Source organism: Microcaecilia unicolor, chromosome 11, assembly GCF_901765095.1.
Source record: "Microcaecilia unicolor chromosome 11, aMicUni1.1, whole genome shotgun sequence".
Classification (NCBI taxonomy): domain Eukaryota; kingdom Metazoa; phylum Chordata; class Amphibia; order Gymnophiona; family Siphonopidae; genus Microcaecilia; species Microcaecilia unicolor.
This window is the reverse complement of record NC_044041.1, coordinates 45361605-45378299: the sequence shown is the minus strand read 5'-3', so window position 1 is coordinate 45378299 and position 16695 is coordinate 45361605. Positions and strand designations below refer to the sequence as shown.

The 16695-nt window shown below is 45.9% G+C and overlaps 1 protein-coding gene across 1 annotated transcript in view; it reads right to left on the bottom strand.

Moving 5' to 3' along the window:
- The window catches only part of TMEM132C (transmembrane protein 132C), a 503591-nt gene that overhangs the window by 64406 nt on the left and 422490 nt on the right, over window positions 1-16695 (bottom strand). The window contains 1 exon segment of the mRNA XM_030219669.1: window positions 9958-10101. Coding sequence (XP_030075529.1) covers window positions 9958-10101 — 144 coding nt within the window.

Sequence of the window (16695 nt, the reverse complement as noted above, 5' to 3'; positions counted from 1 at the left end):
TCTATCTCTGCCCCTTCCATCCACCATCTGCCCCTGTCTGCCCTCTCTCTCTCCCCCTTCCATTCACTGTCTGCCCTTTCTATCGCTTCCATCCACTGTCTGCCCTTTCTCTCTGTCCGCTCAATCCACCATTTGCCCTTCCTCTCCTATCCATCTAGGGTCTGCCCTCCCTCTCACTCCCCCTTCCATCTAGGATCTGTCCCCTCTCTCTGCCCTTTTTTTCAGCCCCCAGTTCCAGCCCCACTATCCCACCAGTCCCCAGTTTCAGCCCTAGCCCTTTTCTCCCACCAGTCTTGAGCTTCGGCCCCCAGCCACTTCTCCCTGTCCCCTTTTCAGCCCCCAGTTTCAAACCCAGCCCTTTTCTCTCACTAGTCCCGAGCTTCAGCCCCAGCCACTTCTCCCTGTCTTCTTTTCAGCCCTCAGTCCTCACAGTTTCAGCTCTTGCCCCTTTTCAGCCCCCAGTCCCAGTACTAGCCCCCTTATCCCACCTACCCTCCTTTTCAGCCCCCAGTTCCAGCTCCCTTCATCCACATGCCTTGCATTAGGGCCTCCCCTTTCAGCCCCAGACCCCATCTGGGCTCCCTTCCCCATCCCCTTCTGTCATCTGGGCTCCCCACCCCATCCCCTTCTGTCATCTGGGCACCCCACCCCATCCCCTTCTGCCATCTGGGCTCCCATCCCCATCCCCTTCTGTCATCTGGGCTCCCCTCCCCTTCTGTCATCTGGGCCCCCATCCCCTTCTGTCATCTGGGCTCCCCTCCCCATCCCCTCCCCATCCCCTTCTGTCATCTGGGCTCCCCACCCCATCCCCTTCTGTCATCTGGGCTCCCCTCCCCATCCCATCCCCATCTGGGCTCCCCATCCCATCCCCTTCTGTCATCTGGGCTCCCCACCCCATCCCCTTCTGTCATCTGGGCACCCCTGACCCGACCCGACTACCAGCTCCGTCGAGACGACAGCGGGTGTGGGGGGTGCTCCGCTCCCGCTGCTCCCATCCTACCTTCTTTAAAAAAAGAAATCAGTAAAGCGGCGTGGCAGGCAGCGCAGCTTCGCGTCTGCCCTGCTTGTAAAACAAGTAGATCTCCTCGTCGGGCCTTCGCTCACTGGGTCCTGCCCTCGAGGAAATAGGAAGTTACCTCAGAGGAGGGCGGGACCCAGTGAGCGAAGGCCCGACAAGGAGATCTACTTGTTTTACAAGCAGGGCAGAAGCGAAGCTGCGCTGCCTGCCACGCCGCTTTACTGATTTCTTTTTTAAAGAAGGTAGGGTGGGAGCAGCGGGAGCGGAGCACCCCCCACCCGCAGACACCCGGGGCGGACCGCCCCCACCACCCCGCCCTTGCTACGCCACTGGTCATGGGAGGAGCCAGCATTCGTAGTGCACTGGTCCCCCTGACATGCCAGGACACCAACCGGGCACCCTAAGGGGCACTGCAGTGGACTTCAGAAAAAGCTCCCAGGTACATAGCTCCCTTACCTTGTGTGCTGAGCCCCCCCCCAAGCCCCCCAAAACCCACTACCCACAACTGTACACCACTACCATAGCCCTTACAGGTGAAGGGGGGCACCTAGATGTGGGTACACTGAGTTTGTGGTGGGTTTTGGAGGGCTCACATTTACCACCACAAGTGTAACAGGTAGGGGGGGATGAGCCTGGGTCCGCCTGCCTGAAGTGCACTGCACCCACTAAAACTGCTCCAGGGACCTGCATACTACTGTCATGGAGCTGGGTATGATATTTGAGGCTGGCACTGAAGCTGGCAAAAAATATTTTTAAAAATATTTTTTGAGGGTGGGAGGGAGTTAGTGACCACTGGGGGAGTAAGGAGAGGTCATCCCCGATTCCCTCCGGTGGTCATCTGGTTAGTTCGGGCACCTTTTTGTGGCTTGGTCGTAAGAAAAAAAGGACCAAGAATAGTCATCCAAGTGTTTGTCAGGGATGCCCTTTTTTTTCCATTATGGGTCGAGGAAGCCCATGTGTTAGGCACGCCCAAGTCCCTGTGATGGAAAGCAGTTGGGGACGCTCAAAATCGGCTTTCCATTATACCGATTTGGGCGACCCTGTGAGAAGGATGCCCATCTTGTGATTTGTGTCGAAAGATGGGTGTCCTTCTCTTTCGAAAATAAGCCTGTTAGTAGCAAGAGTTCACTATGTTGATAATATATATTCAACTTTTTCCATTGCGGGTGTTCAATTGTAGAATGCACTTCCTGGACACATCCGTTTATGCAGTAATGTTTTGCAATTTAAAAAGCTATTGAAGACACAACTATTTGCTGCAGCGTTTTATTAAGAGCAGTTTGTTATATTTTTATGGTGTAGAGAGCAGCACTATTGTAATGATTTGTGATGATTGTGAAGTTCCGCTCTTAAATTCTTTATGTTTGTTTTTAATTATGTATGGCTTTTTGGAAACTGTCTAGGTTGTAGACGGTGTATAAATAAATAAATAAATAAATAAACAACTACTCTGTGATGAAACAGAAAATTGCACCCTAAGGGAGTATCCAACTACGAATCCTTTTTGTTGCATACCCATAATTCAGAGTTGAATCACCTAGGAAAATGACATTCTATTAGAAATGCGATAGACAATAATTCATTGCATATCTTAGCCTTTGCTTACATTGCAACATGCTTTGACTATTTATTTATTTATTAGGATTTATTTACCGCCTTTTTGAAGGAATTCACTCAAGGTGGTGTACAGTAAGAATAGATCAAACATGAGCAATAGGCAACTAGAGCAGTACAAATATTCGAACAACAATACAACTATTGTAATGTTATCTATGCAGGCATTACTAGGCAAAATTTAAGATGCTTACAAACCACTCAAAACACGGCTGCCCGTGTTATCTGTCGAGTCTCTAAATATGATAGGGCCACACTTTTGTTATGTCAGCTTCACTGGATCCCGTCAGAATTAAGAGTAAAATTTAAAATTCTTGTTTTGACATTTAAAGTGCTTCACTCAACCATCCCATCCTATCTTGCGACCTTTTTCCGTTCAGTTTGTGCATCAGTGAGTCCACTGCAGTGCCCCCTAGGCTGCCCGGTTGGTGTCCTGGCATGTCAAGGGGACCAGTACACTACGAATGCTGGCTCCTCCCACGACCAAATGAGTTGGATTTAGTCGTTTTTGAGATGGGCGTCTTCGGTTTCCATTATCCCTGAAAACCAGGAAGACCATCTCTAAGGTCGACCATCACAACATTTATGTCGACCATCTTTAAAGTCGACCTAAATGTTGAGATTTGGGTGTCCCTGACCGTATTATTGAAACGAAAGATGGACGCCCATCTTGTTTCGATAATACGGGTTTCCCCACCCCTTTGCGGGGACATCCTGCATGGACGCCCTCAGGAAAACTTGGGCGTCCCGTTTGATTATGCCCCTCCACATTATATAGAAGATATGAACTATTGGAGATAAAGTATGATTGATGTGCTGTACTGAACGTCTATGTCTTCTTCGGTATGGAAGTTGTGTCTGTGCTGTCCTATCATAAAATGGAGTTCATAGCTTAAATTATGGTATATGTTATTTGTATATTTTTTGATATGTAAACTGTTCTGATCTATGCAATAACAGACGTAGCAAATAAATACATGATAAATGATCAGTTTGAATGTTAATGAACATACTCTTATCTATTTTGTTTTAGTCAGAAAGGTCATTTCTAGTTGCTTACTGGTTTTCAATTTGGAAAACAATGGGGCTCATTTTCGAACGAGAAGGACGTCCATCTTTAGACATAAATCGGAAGATGGACGTCCTTCTCCCAGGGACGTCGAAATCGGTATAACTGAAACCCGATTTAGCAAGTCTCCAACTGCACTCCGTTGCAAGGACAGCATAAGTTCAAGGGCGTGTGTCGTAGGCGTAGCGAAGGTGGGACTTGGGCATGCCTAACACTTGGACATCCTTGACCCATAATCGAAAAAAACAAGGATGTCCATGACGAACACTTGGAAGTTTTCACCCAGACCTGTTTTTCTTATGACTAAGGCACAAAAAGGTGCCCGAAATGACCACTGGAGAGAATCGGAAATGAGCTCCCGTTACTTCCCCAGTGGCCACTAACCCCCTCCCACCAACAAAAAACATCTTTCAAAATATGTCGTGCCAGCCTGTATGCCAGCCTCAGATGTCATACTCATGTCCATGACAGCGCATGCAGGTCCCTGGAGAAGTTTTAGTGGGTACTGCAGTGCACTTCAGACAGGTGGACCCAGGCCCATACCCCCTCTACCTGTTACATTTGTGGAGGGAACAGTGAGCTCTCCAAAGCTCACCACAAACCCACTGTAACCCTATATAGGTGTCCCCTTCACCCGTAAGGCCTATAGTAGTGGTGTACAGTTGTGGGTAGTGGGTTTTGGGGGGCTCAGCACCCAAGGTAAGGGAGCTATGCACGGTTGGTGTCCTGGCATGTCAGGGGGACCACTGCACTATAAATGCTGGCCCCTCCCACGACCAAATGGCTTGCATTTGGACGTTTTTGACATGGACGTCTTTGGTTTCAAAAATCATCGAAAGTCAGAAACGTCCATGTCTAGGGACGTCCAAATTTAAGGATTTGGACGTCCCTGACGGTATTTTCGAAACGAAAGATGGATGTCCGTCTTGTTTCGAAAATACAGGTTTCCCCGCCCCTGGATTTTGCCGTTTTTCAAGGACGTCCAAATCGCAACTTGGACGTCCTTTCGAAAATGCCCCTCAATATTCTCTTTAACAATATCAGAGCCTTTTACATATAAAATATTAATTCTTGGAGATCTAGGTCTTATTACTGTTATAAATAAATATGTGGATAAACATTTACATATTCTATAACACATTGCTTTCTAGTTCTGCTGTCTGACCTCTTCGATGCTTAGTCTGGAGTGGTCCTGGAGGACTGGAGAAGGGCGGATTCTGCACAAGAGAAGAAGTAAGGAGGAGGTTGAGAATTACAGATGTGCCAGTCTGACCTTGGAGGTGAGCAAACTAACGGAAACACTTCTGAATTGGAGGATTGTGAGGTTTCTCGAATCGAATGGACTGCAGGACCTGAGGCAGCATGGCTTCACTAGAGGCAGGTCATGTCAGACAAATCTGATTGATTTCTATGACTGAGTAACCAAACAGTTGAACGTGGGAGGAGCACTAGAAGTGGTGAATTTGAATTTTAGCAAAGCCTTTGACATGGTTCCGCACAGGCAAACAAATTGAGTGCCCTCAGTATTGGACCTAAAGTGTCTGACTGAGTCAAAAATTGGTTAAGTGGGAGGACACGAACACAGAAGGTAGTGGTAAATAGATCTTGCTCTGAGGAAAGGGATGTTATCAGTGGTGTGCCGCAGGGATTGGTCCTCGGGCTGGCTCTCTTCAACATCTTTGTGAGCAATATTATGGAAGGGCTGTCTGGTAAGGTTTTTCTCTTTGTGGATGATACCAATCTCTGTAATAAGTTTTGGACACCCCAGAGGTGTGGTTGGCATGAGGAAGAATCTGGCAAAGCTCGAGGAATGGTCCAATAATTGGCAACTAAGATTTAATGTTAAGAAATGCAGGGTCATGCACTTGGGTTACAAGAATCCAAGGGCACAATATAATATAGGGGGTGAAGTGCTTCTGCATATGGAAGAAGAACGAAACTTGTGAGTGATTGTGTCTGATGATCTTGAAGTGGCCAAACAGGTAGCAAGGGCAATGGTCAAAGCCAGAAGGATGCTTGAGTGCATAAGGAGAGGGATGACCAGCAGGAAAAAAGAGGTGATAGTGACCTTGTATAAGTCTCTGGTGAGGCCTCATTTAGAGTACTGCGTGCAATTCTGAAGAATGACAGAAAGCTATAATCAGAATGAAGTCGGTCCAGAAGGCAGCTACAAAATTGGTAAGATGTCTCCGTCATAAAACATATGAGGTCCTGGGGTTTCACCATTGGACATGTTTAAAAGATACTCTGTGGAGATATTAAAGTTGCCTCAGGACGCTTTTCCCCCCATAAATAAAATGTTTTATTTACCCCAGAAGAAACAAAAGGTTCCAGGTGAACCAGAAGATGTTGGAAATAAAAGTTTGGATTTGGCGAATATTTCAGAAATATTAGAACAAACATTGGATGTTACTACACAGAGACTGACATTGTTAATTTCATTTATTTTTGAACAAGATCTTAACACAATACTACGTTTATATTTCCGAAATTCATCTACTTTATTTGCTGGTGCCAAGGTTTGGATGTTTCAAGATGTCACCAAAAGTACTCAGCAGAGAAGAAAACTGTTCTTGGAGATGAAACAAAAAACTTTGGATGTGGGAGGATCTTTTCTACTGGCCTATCCATGTAAATGTATAATTCGCCTAGGTTCAACAAAATATGTTTTCTTTTCGCCTGACCATTTGAAAGTCTTTCTAGATTCTAAAAAGCTTGTAAATGTATGAGTTTGGGAGTTGCATGAAGCCTTACTTGGTTATGAACATAGGCGGTCGGTGGCCCAACTGTTTGGGGAGGCTAAAGGGGGCGGGGTTAGGGGTGGGGCCAGGGGTGGAGCTTAAATCCATAATTGTCTGATAACACACAGAAAAAAAAAAATAAGTCACAAAATCGCTCAACTGCAAAACATTATGCACAACTTTGTGCAAAAACACACTCAGAACCTTACTGTACCATAAATATTACACTGGGCAGAACCTAATACACCAATATACCACCCATACGGAAAATGCAGCCCGTCAACAATATTAAACAAGGGATCATAATATCACAATTCTCATGTAGAGCCACAAAACACCCTAATTCATGTTTAATGTGGGATAAAATGCCATAAATAAGTAAATAAATATAAACTTTTAAAATGTTGAGCACCTGATTCTCAAAGTGGACATATTCCAAACACTATAATGAAAATAAAATGATCTTTTCTACCTTTGTTGTCTGGTGACTTTGTTTTTCTGATCATGCTGGCCCAGTATCTGATTCTGCTGCTATCTGTCCTCTTAACTCCATTTCCAGGGCTTCCTTTCCATTTATTTCTTTACTTTCCGCCTTTCTTCTTCATTTCTTGTCCTACATCCGTAAGTAAAAGCTGGGTCCTCCGCAGACTTGACTGTCCAGTGGATCCAGCTTCTGCCTATTTTCTTCATCCATGTACAGTTTTTCTACTCTCTTCCTTTTCCCTCATCTCATCTCCTTCCTCACTCCTCCCTCCCCCTCCATCCATGTCCAACATTTTTTCTCTCTCCCTTCCCTCTCCTCCATCCATGTCCAGCAACTCTCCTCTCCATCTACCCACCCAGCAACCCTCCTCTCCCCCCCGCCCTGCCCTCTATTCACCCATGTCCAGCAGCCCTCCTCTCCCCCTGCCCTCTCCTCCATCCACCCATGTCCAGCAACCCTGCTCTCCCCTCCATCCACCCATGTCCAGCAGCCCTCCTCCTACTACTACTTATCATTTCTATAGCGCTACAAGGCATACACAGCGCTGTACACCATACACAAAAAAGACAGTCCCTGCTCAAAGAGCTTACAATCTAGAGAAGACAGGTAAACAGACAGAACAATTAAGGGTAAGGGAATAAATAGGTGAGGTTAAAGGACAGGGCAAGTGAGTAGTGGTTAGGAGTCAAATATTCAAATTGCTTATTTTGCCACAGAGCTGGCGAGTTGCAATGCTCCCAAACTGCTCTATATTTACTTTAATGAACATAACGTTTACGCAACATTTACACAAGAGTAGGCAGGAGCCCAAACAAGGTGGAGCACAGGCCAAGATGGAAATGCCATGCAGTGTAGGATCGGGGACATTCAACGTGGCACCTAGGCGCCACATGCATCTTCTCTGGGCCCTTAGTGTGGCATCTCTACACCATGGAGTAAAATCAAGGCAGCAAGACTTGCAAAAGCAAAAAAATACTCAGCTGAAACACAGTACATGAAAGCAGAGTCTGCACAGTTGGCTTCCTCTCTACCATTTTCAGGGAATGAATAAATTTCCATAAATAAACCAATCCTAGCCCCCCCCCCCAACCTCTTCTTTGCTATGCTCTTTCCATTACCCTCTACATCTGTCCCAAGTATGTTTCCATTTAGTTAGAGTGCCAGCCTTCACCATGTCCACTAGTAGGTAATGACAGGCTTCATCTTTCTATTTCGTCTTTACAAGTTTCTCTTATCTGACACTCAGACCTCCTCCCATGTCTTACCGCCAAATTTTATAACAATTCACACAGCCAGAAAAGCTAGACAGCCATTCACCCCCCCCCAATCCCAACCCTACCCCCACCAAAACCCCTGTGCTCAATAAAGTTTGGATTCTACAGCAAAAGCCATCAAAATCAATCAACATTCCCTTTACCCCTGCCCTCCAGCGACTCTCCTCTCCCCTCCCCCCCAAGGGTCCTGTCTCTTCCGCCCGCTCTCACCCATCCGCTCGTTTTTAAAGCCTGAGGTGTTCTCCCTCCGACGCCGGGCCCGGCGATTCACAATATAGCCAGCCTTAACCTGCCTGCGTCGGAGCCTCTCCCTCAGACGTGTCCCGCCTCCTCTAATGCAACTTACGCAGAGGTGGGACGCGCCTTGAGGGAGAGGCTCCGACGCAGGCAGGTTAAGGCTGCCTATGTTGTGAATCGCCGGTGTCGGAGAGAGAACGCCGGAGTGACCATGCGAATGGGTGAGAGCGGGGGGGGGGGGGGGGGAGGTGCAAGACTCGCGCAGGAGGGGGGAGGAGGCAGAGACTGGTCACTGGCAGTGATTCTCTTTTAAAGATCTGTTTGAGGGAGCGACCGCTCCCCCTGCGCCCCTAGCAGCCAAAAGAAGTCCATGATTGGGCTGGGGAGGCTTAGCCTCCCCAAGCCTCTTATACGGGGCGCCTATGGTTATGAATATGTTAGGATCTTCTCTAATATTTGAGACCACCCCCCCCTTCTTTCTAATTTGTGGTCTAAGGAAGCAGAATAACTTAATATCCTTGAATTTTAGAATAATAAGGGTTATATATTACTTTGTGTTAATTCTCTTCATTTGGAAGTATCCATTATTCTATATATTTTCTTTTTCTTTATATGGTGCTGTGTTGCATTGACATTGTAATAATTACTTGTCATTATATTCAAAATTTACAAATTAAAAATAAAAAAAAACCCACAACATATGAGGACAGGCTTATGAATCTTAACATGTATACGCTGGGAGAGAGGGGATATGATAGAGACATTTAAATACCTCAGTGGTGTTAATGTACAGGAGGTTAGCCTTTTTCCAATGAAGGGAAACACTGGAATGAGAGGGCATAGGATGAAGTTAAGAGGAAATAGGCTTTGGAAGAATCTAAGAAAATACTTATTCATGGAAAGGGTGGTGGACGCGTGGAATGGCCTTCTGCTGGAGGTGGTGGAGACAAAGACTGTGTCAGAATTTTAAAAACCGTGGGACAGATACGTGGAATCTTTTAGGAAAAGGAGGAGTTAGTGGTTTCTGAGGATGAGCAGACTGGATGGGTCATTTGGCCCTTATCTGTCATCATGTTTCTAACCCCCTGTGTATATCAATGCTCACACTATCATAGGTACTCCCTGTGCAAATATGCCAAAATCAATAACAGGAAACACATACACACATTGAAGCTCATCAACACTCATAATGAATCGCTTAAAAAAAAAGAAAAAAGAAAGAAGCAAGCTTGAAAGGACTACGGTCTTCAAAAAGTCACTAAATAAAATGAAATCACTTATCTAATGTGGTAGAAACATTCAATAATAGTCCATATATCACTGTTGTAGCTGGGCTCTCTAAAACTTTGCTTTGTTTTCCTTCCTCAGGAGCCCCACTATGACACAGGAAAAGACAGACTTGCTTCACTCTCATAACACGCTTTCAAAATGGCATGCTAACCAACTGAATGCACGCTAACGGTAGGAAGGAAATAGAGGAGAAGATTGTAGCACCTCCAATAAGACAATAAGAAACTTACTTTTACGACATCTTCATCTGAAGATTTACACTCTACCAGTTCGGAAATGTCAGTCACAGAGCCATTTTCCTCAATGGAAACCACTTTGACAGGTGCTGCTACTGTTTTTCCAGTGAGAATGGCAGTGTTCAGAATTTCTGTGTCCTATAGAAATTAAAAACAAAGAGGGGTAAGAGGGGTAGTAATAAAATTCAGTAAGCCAATATTTAAATTTTCTATGCATTTGATTTTGCAAGTTGAAAACAAATATCTTATATTAATCTTTGCCAGTCTCCATTTCGAAACCAAACAATGGTTTCAGTTCTGTAAAATCTCTGTGCTGGATGAATGTTTGACTGTCTGAAGATATCCAGCTGGGGGAGGGGGAGGAGGAAGCAGGTCTTCTCATTCCACATCCTATATAATAATTTGCCCCTCCAACGTTTCATGTCTGGCTGCCTGGGCTCGTAATATCTCCTGGCTGCCTGGGTTCATAACATCTCCTGACATCAGCCAGCCTCCAACGTTCCATTCCCCCTCACTGTCCCACCCTCGCGTCAAGACGTAATGACGTCAGAGGACGGAACAGTGAGAGGGATGGGAAACACTGGAGGCGAGCTGACGTCAGGAGGGATGTTACGAACAGAACGGAAGCCAGCGCCAGCCAGCCAGAGAACATTCAGGTACAAATCGAGGGGAGGAGAGAATAGCGGGACATCGAGGGGAGGGAGGGCAGGGCAGAGGAGAATTGATGGACATGGATGGGATGAGAGGACAGTAAAGGAGAGAATTGTGGGACACGGATGGGAGGGCAGGGAAGAGGAGAATCGCTGGACATGGAGGGGAGGGGAGGGAAGAATTGCTGAACATGGAGGAGAGGGCAGGGGAGAGAGAAAAAAAAAAGTTTACATGACAGCCTTCCTAGGGCCCGTTTCATCGTTGAGGAAACAGGCATGGTTCCACTAGTAATTATATATTTAGCATCATCCCATGGAGACTTAACACTCATACATTCTTTGAACAACTCTGAATGTCACACAGTCAAAGCCCTGCTACAATAAAACAGATATTTACTTCTATTATTCATGGATCATAGTTTTAAAAACATACCACCCAACATTTAGTGCTATTTAACTGGCCAGGAATGGCACCTGGCTGGTTAAATAGCCTTAACACAGCTAAGTGCTGAAATTCGGCATGAGACAGCCGGCTTTCTTGGTTGAATATTAGAACTTATCTCTGGATTCCATATAGCGCGCCTAGAGATCTGTGCCAAAATCAGCGCAGATTTTAAAAAAGTGTGCGCAACTTAACAAGCTAAGGGGCTCTTTAATAAGCCTCATAAGTGTTTATACGCGCCCAACATGCTCCAAAATGGAGTTACCACCTGGCTACCGTGTGCTCTTGCGGTAATTTCATTTTTGGCGCACGTCCAAGATGCGCGTCTGAAAAATAATTTATTTTTGGACACATGTATTGGGCGGGCGCCGAGTGGCATTTGACGCGCATAGGTCATTAGTGCCTGGTTACTGCATGAGACTTTAACACTAGGTCAATGGCTGGCGGTAAGGTCTGAGGCCCAAAATGGATGCGCGGCAATTTTCATTTTGCTGCACGTGTATTTTTGGAAAAAACTTAAAAAAGGCATTTTTTACAGGTGTGCTGAAAAATGATTCTGCGCGCACCCAAAACACATGTCTACACTACCACAGGTCATTTTTCTGTGCGCCTTTGTAAAAGGCCCCCTTAACAAGCTAATGAGCGCTGAAAACAGCACCTAGGGGTCCTTTTACCAAGCTGCAGTAAAAGGGGGCCTGTGCTGGCGTCACTGTGTGTTTTGATACACGCTGAGGCCCCCTTTTACTGCAGCAGGTAAAAGGCTATTTTTTTTAAAAAGGAATGGCTGTGCGCCGTGAAGCACTTGCTGGCGGCCATTTGAGGTGGCGGTAAGGGCTCCCGTGATAACCCGGCATTAACCAGGTAGTGTGCGGCACTGCCTGATTACAGCTGGGTAAATACCGGTGCTACAAAAATAAAAATATTTTTGTAGTATCACAAGTGGCGCGCGCTGGGGGGTGGGAACTACCTGGCGGTTGTTGCAGATTAGCAAGCAGCAAGCCCACATTGGACTTACCGCCACTTTGTAAAAGACCCCCTTAACATGCAATAATGAGCACTAATTGGCACTGATTAGAATTTAGGCGCACAACTCACTAAGCATATTACATAAGTACATAAGCACCGCCATACCGGGAAAAGACCAAGGGTCCATCAAGCCCAGCATCCTGTCTCCGACAGTGGCCAATCCAGGCTTCAAGAACCTAGCAAACCCTCCCCCCCCCAAAAAAAAAACTTAATTCTTAATAATGTTCAATGGACTTTTCCCTCAGGAATCTGTCCAAACCCCCCTTAAACTTCGTAAGGCCAGCTGCTGTCACTACATTCTCCGGCAACGAGTTCCAGAGTCCAACTACAAGCTGAGTAAAGAAAAACTTTCTCCTATTTGTTTTAAATCTACCATATTCTAGCTTCATCTTGTGTCCCCTGGTTTTGTTGTTGTTTGAAAGTGTAAACAAATGCTTCACATCTGTCCGCTCTATTCCACTCATTATCTTGTAGACTTCTATCATATCACCCCCTATTTTGTAATGATGTGCGCTGAACTTCAAACAAAAAGAAGCATGGTTATGGGCAGGGAAATGAACATTTTGTAGGTGTTTCAAAATTTATGCACCTGGTAATAGAATATGGCCCAATGCGCCTAAATCTACGTGCCTGGATTTACGCCTTTTTTCACAGGTGTAAATGGATGCACTTAGTTTTAGGCACTGAAATATCAACTAATGTAGATACATATGTATTAAGTATTTTATGGAAAACCCTTTAAGACAGGGGATTTAGTCTCTACCATCCACTTGAGGAAAGCATTCCATGCATCCATGACCATTGGAAATTCACGTTTCATTTTATTTTTGGTCACTCCACATATCAATTTATAGACTGTGCTTTGAAGAGGGATTTTCAGTAGCGGAAAATGATCTGCCCATCCAGAGTAGCCTCTTCTAGATTTAATGTGCTGTCATCCTCAAAGCCTGGACTCCATAGCTGTCTGGCCTACACTGTGATGTGTGCCTGTATTATCCTGTTACATATTTATATTTTGCTAAAACATTCATATGGCACAAATCTAGAGCTCATGTTACAGTATTGAAGAAATACAAGTCAAATTAATTGTTGCTGATAGGATTGACAGTCACATAGAGAATGCATAATTTGGAAGTGTCTGACTTAGATGGTTTCAGATCATACATGTATTCAGCGGTGCTAGTTGTTTAGCTGGCACTACTGAATATTCACATATAAATTAAAGCAAGTAATTTTTTTTACATGTAAAATAATGATTTATGTATGCAGAAGGCCTCTTGTAAAATTAGGTCACACTTAAAAGTACATGTGGCATAAATATTCATGTACCTCTAGAGTAAGTTAGGGAGAAGCTTGGGCAAAGCATGGGCTGAAGGGACATAGTTACCATTGAGCAAACTTGGCAAAAAGCCCAGGGAAACCCAAGGGTAGTGGCCACCTGATGTGGAACTGAAGTGCCCTCTAACTGGCATCTCTCTCTCTCTCCCTTCCTCCCAACTCCTGTAGGCCCAGCATCACTCTTTATCCCCCTCCCCCAGTCACTCAAACTCATGGCCAGTGGTTGTCAGAGGCAGTGACAAAAACAGGCTGCCTCCAGCTGTCTCCACCAGGGTCTTTCCTCTGCTGTGTCCTGCTTCCTCTTGTGGGCAGGACTCAGTAGAGGAAAGGCCCTTGTGGGGTTGGCGGAAGGCAGCCTGTTTTCATAGCTGCTTCTGCTGGCCAAGCACCATGAGTTTGGAGGTCTGTGAGGGGAAAGGGATCTAGAGACAGATACCAGACCCACATAGAGTTGGGGGGGAGGGAGAGATGCTTGGCCTGCGTTGTGGGGGGGGGGGGGGGTGGGGGAGGAGAGAGATGAAAAGATTCCACATCCATGTGTGTGTGTGTGTGGGGAGGGGGGGAGATGCAGCGATGCCAGATCCATGTGTGTGTGTGTGTGTGGGCCCGGGGAAGAACAGAAGGAAGAAAGAGAGAGAAAGATCTGGACCAAAAAAGGGGGAAGAGAGGGGAGAGATGCTGAACCTGAGGGGGGAGTGGCGGTAAGAGAGTTAGAGAAAGACTGAGAGGGAGAGATGCTGGACCAACAAACGGAGGGAGAGAGTGATTCTGGACCACTGGGAGAGGGGGGGTCAGGGTACTGTTTCCTTTGAGAAGAAAATAACGTTGAGATGAATAACTGTATTATAAGGCCTCACTGATTAAAGGAACATCTAGACACAGGCATCTGCACCAGCTTTAGGGCAATTTGCACTAGCATGAAAAGTAGGCACCTACTTTTCATTACAGAATAGGCTGAAAACAGGCATCATAACAAGTGCCTACATGGGTGGTGTTATAGAATTATTCTTTTAGGGGGTCTTTTACTTTTAAGTGGTGGTAAGTCCAATGTGGGCTTACTGCTTGCTAAACTGGATGTACCGCCGGGCTACTGCAGCAGACCAGCGGACCAGCAGACCAGCGGTAGTTCCCACCCCCAGTGCACGCCACTTCCGGCGCTACAAAAATATTTAAATTTTTGTAGCACAAGTATTTACCCAGTGGTAATTGAGCAGTGCTGCATGCTGCCCGGTTACCGCTGGGTTAAATGCCCCCCCCCCTCCGAAATGGCCACGTGGCAAGTGCTTCATTTGCCTTTTACTTGCTGTGGTAAAAGGGGGCCTCAGCACACTGCAGCTTTGTAAAAGGACCCCTTAGTGGCTGAATATCACCACTTAGATATATGTTATACAACTAAATGGTATAATTTCCAGAATTCCTCAAGTCCTGTCATAAGAATGTAAGCATTGCCATACTGGAACAGAACAAAGGTCCATCAAGCCCAGTATCCTGTTTCCAACAGTGACCAATTCAAGTCACAAGTACCTGGTAATTTCCCAGAACAGTAAAACAGATTTTATGCTGCTTATCCTAGAAATAAGCGTGGATTTTCCCAAGTGAATCTTAATATGGACTTTTCTTTTAGGAAATTAGCAAATCTTTCTAAAACCCTGCTAAGGTAACTGCTTAAGTACATAAGCATCGCCATGCTGGGACAGACCATCCTGCTTATAATCGAACGAGAAAAACTCCCAAGGTCCGACCTAAATCGGGAGATGGACGTTTATCTCACAAAAACGAATAAAGCGGTATAATCGAAAGCCGATTTTTGGACGTTTTCAACTGCACTCCGTCGTGGATGCGGACAAAGTTGATGGGGGCGTGTCAGAGGTGTGGCGAAGGCGGAACTGGGGCGTGGTTATCTGCCGAACAGAGATGGGCGCATTTCACCGATAATGGGAAAAAAGTATGCGTTTTTAGCTAGAATTTAGGACACTTTTCCTGGACCCTGTTTTTTTCACGAATAAGGCCCCAAAAAGTGCCCTAAATGACCAGCTGACCACTGGAGGGAATCGGGGATGACCTCCCCTGACTCCCCCAGTGGTCACTAACCCCCTCCCACCACAAAAAATGAAGTTTCACAACTTTTTATTTTCACCCTCAAATGTCATACCCAGCTCCCTGACAGCAGTATGCAGGTCACTGGAGCAGTTGTTAGGGGGTGCAGTGGACTTCAGGCAGGTGGACCCAGGCCCATCCCCCCTACCTGTTACAATTGTGCTGCTTAATGCTTATTAGTCGTCCAACCCCCCCCCCAACCCACTGTACCCACATGTAGGTGCCCCCCTTCACCCCTTAGGGCTATAGTAATGGTGTAGACTTGTGGGCAGTGGGTTTTGAGGGGGATTTGGGGGGCTCAACAGACAAGGGAAGGGTGCTATGCACCTGGGAGCTCTTTTACCTTTTTTTTTGGTTTTGTAAAAGTGCCCCCTAGGGTGCCCGGTTGATGTCCTGGCATGTGAGGGGGACCAGTGCACTACGAATCCTGGCCCCTCCCACGAACAAATGCCTTGGATTTATTCGTTTTTGAGCTGGGCGCTTTCACTTTCCATTATCGCTGAAAAACAAAAACGCCCAGCTCACACATTGTTGAATAAAACATGGACGTCTATTTTTTGTCGAAAATATGGTTCGGCCCGCCCCTTCACGGACCCGTTCTCGGAGATAAACGCCCATGGAGATAGACGTTTTTGTTCAATTATGCCCCTCCAAGGGTCCATCGAGTACAGCACCCTGTCTCTGACAGTGGCCAAAAAAACAAACAATTTGTCCTGCCCATTTCAGAAATAGTGGATTTTTCCCACATCCATTCAATAACATTCTATGGCCTTTTCCTCCAGGAAGCCATCCAACCCTTTTTAAAATTCTGCTAAGTCAACCGCCTTAACCACTTTTTCCGGCAACGAATTCCAGAGTCTAACTACGCGTTGATGAAGAAAAATTTCCTCCAATTCGTTCTAAATTTACCACACTGCAGCTTCATCGCATGCCCCCTTGTCCTAGTATTTTTGGAAAGCGTAAACAGATGCTCCACATCGACCCTTTCCATTCCACTCATTATCTTATAGACCTCTATCATATCTCCCCTCAGCCACCTTTTCTCCAAGCTGAAGAGCCCCAGCCTCTTCAGCCTTTCCTCATAGGGAAGTAGTCCCATCCCCTGTATCATATTTGTCGCCCTTCTCTGCACCTTTTCTAATGCCACTGTATCTTTTTTGAGGTGCAGCAACCAGAATT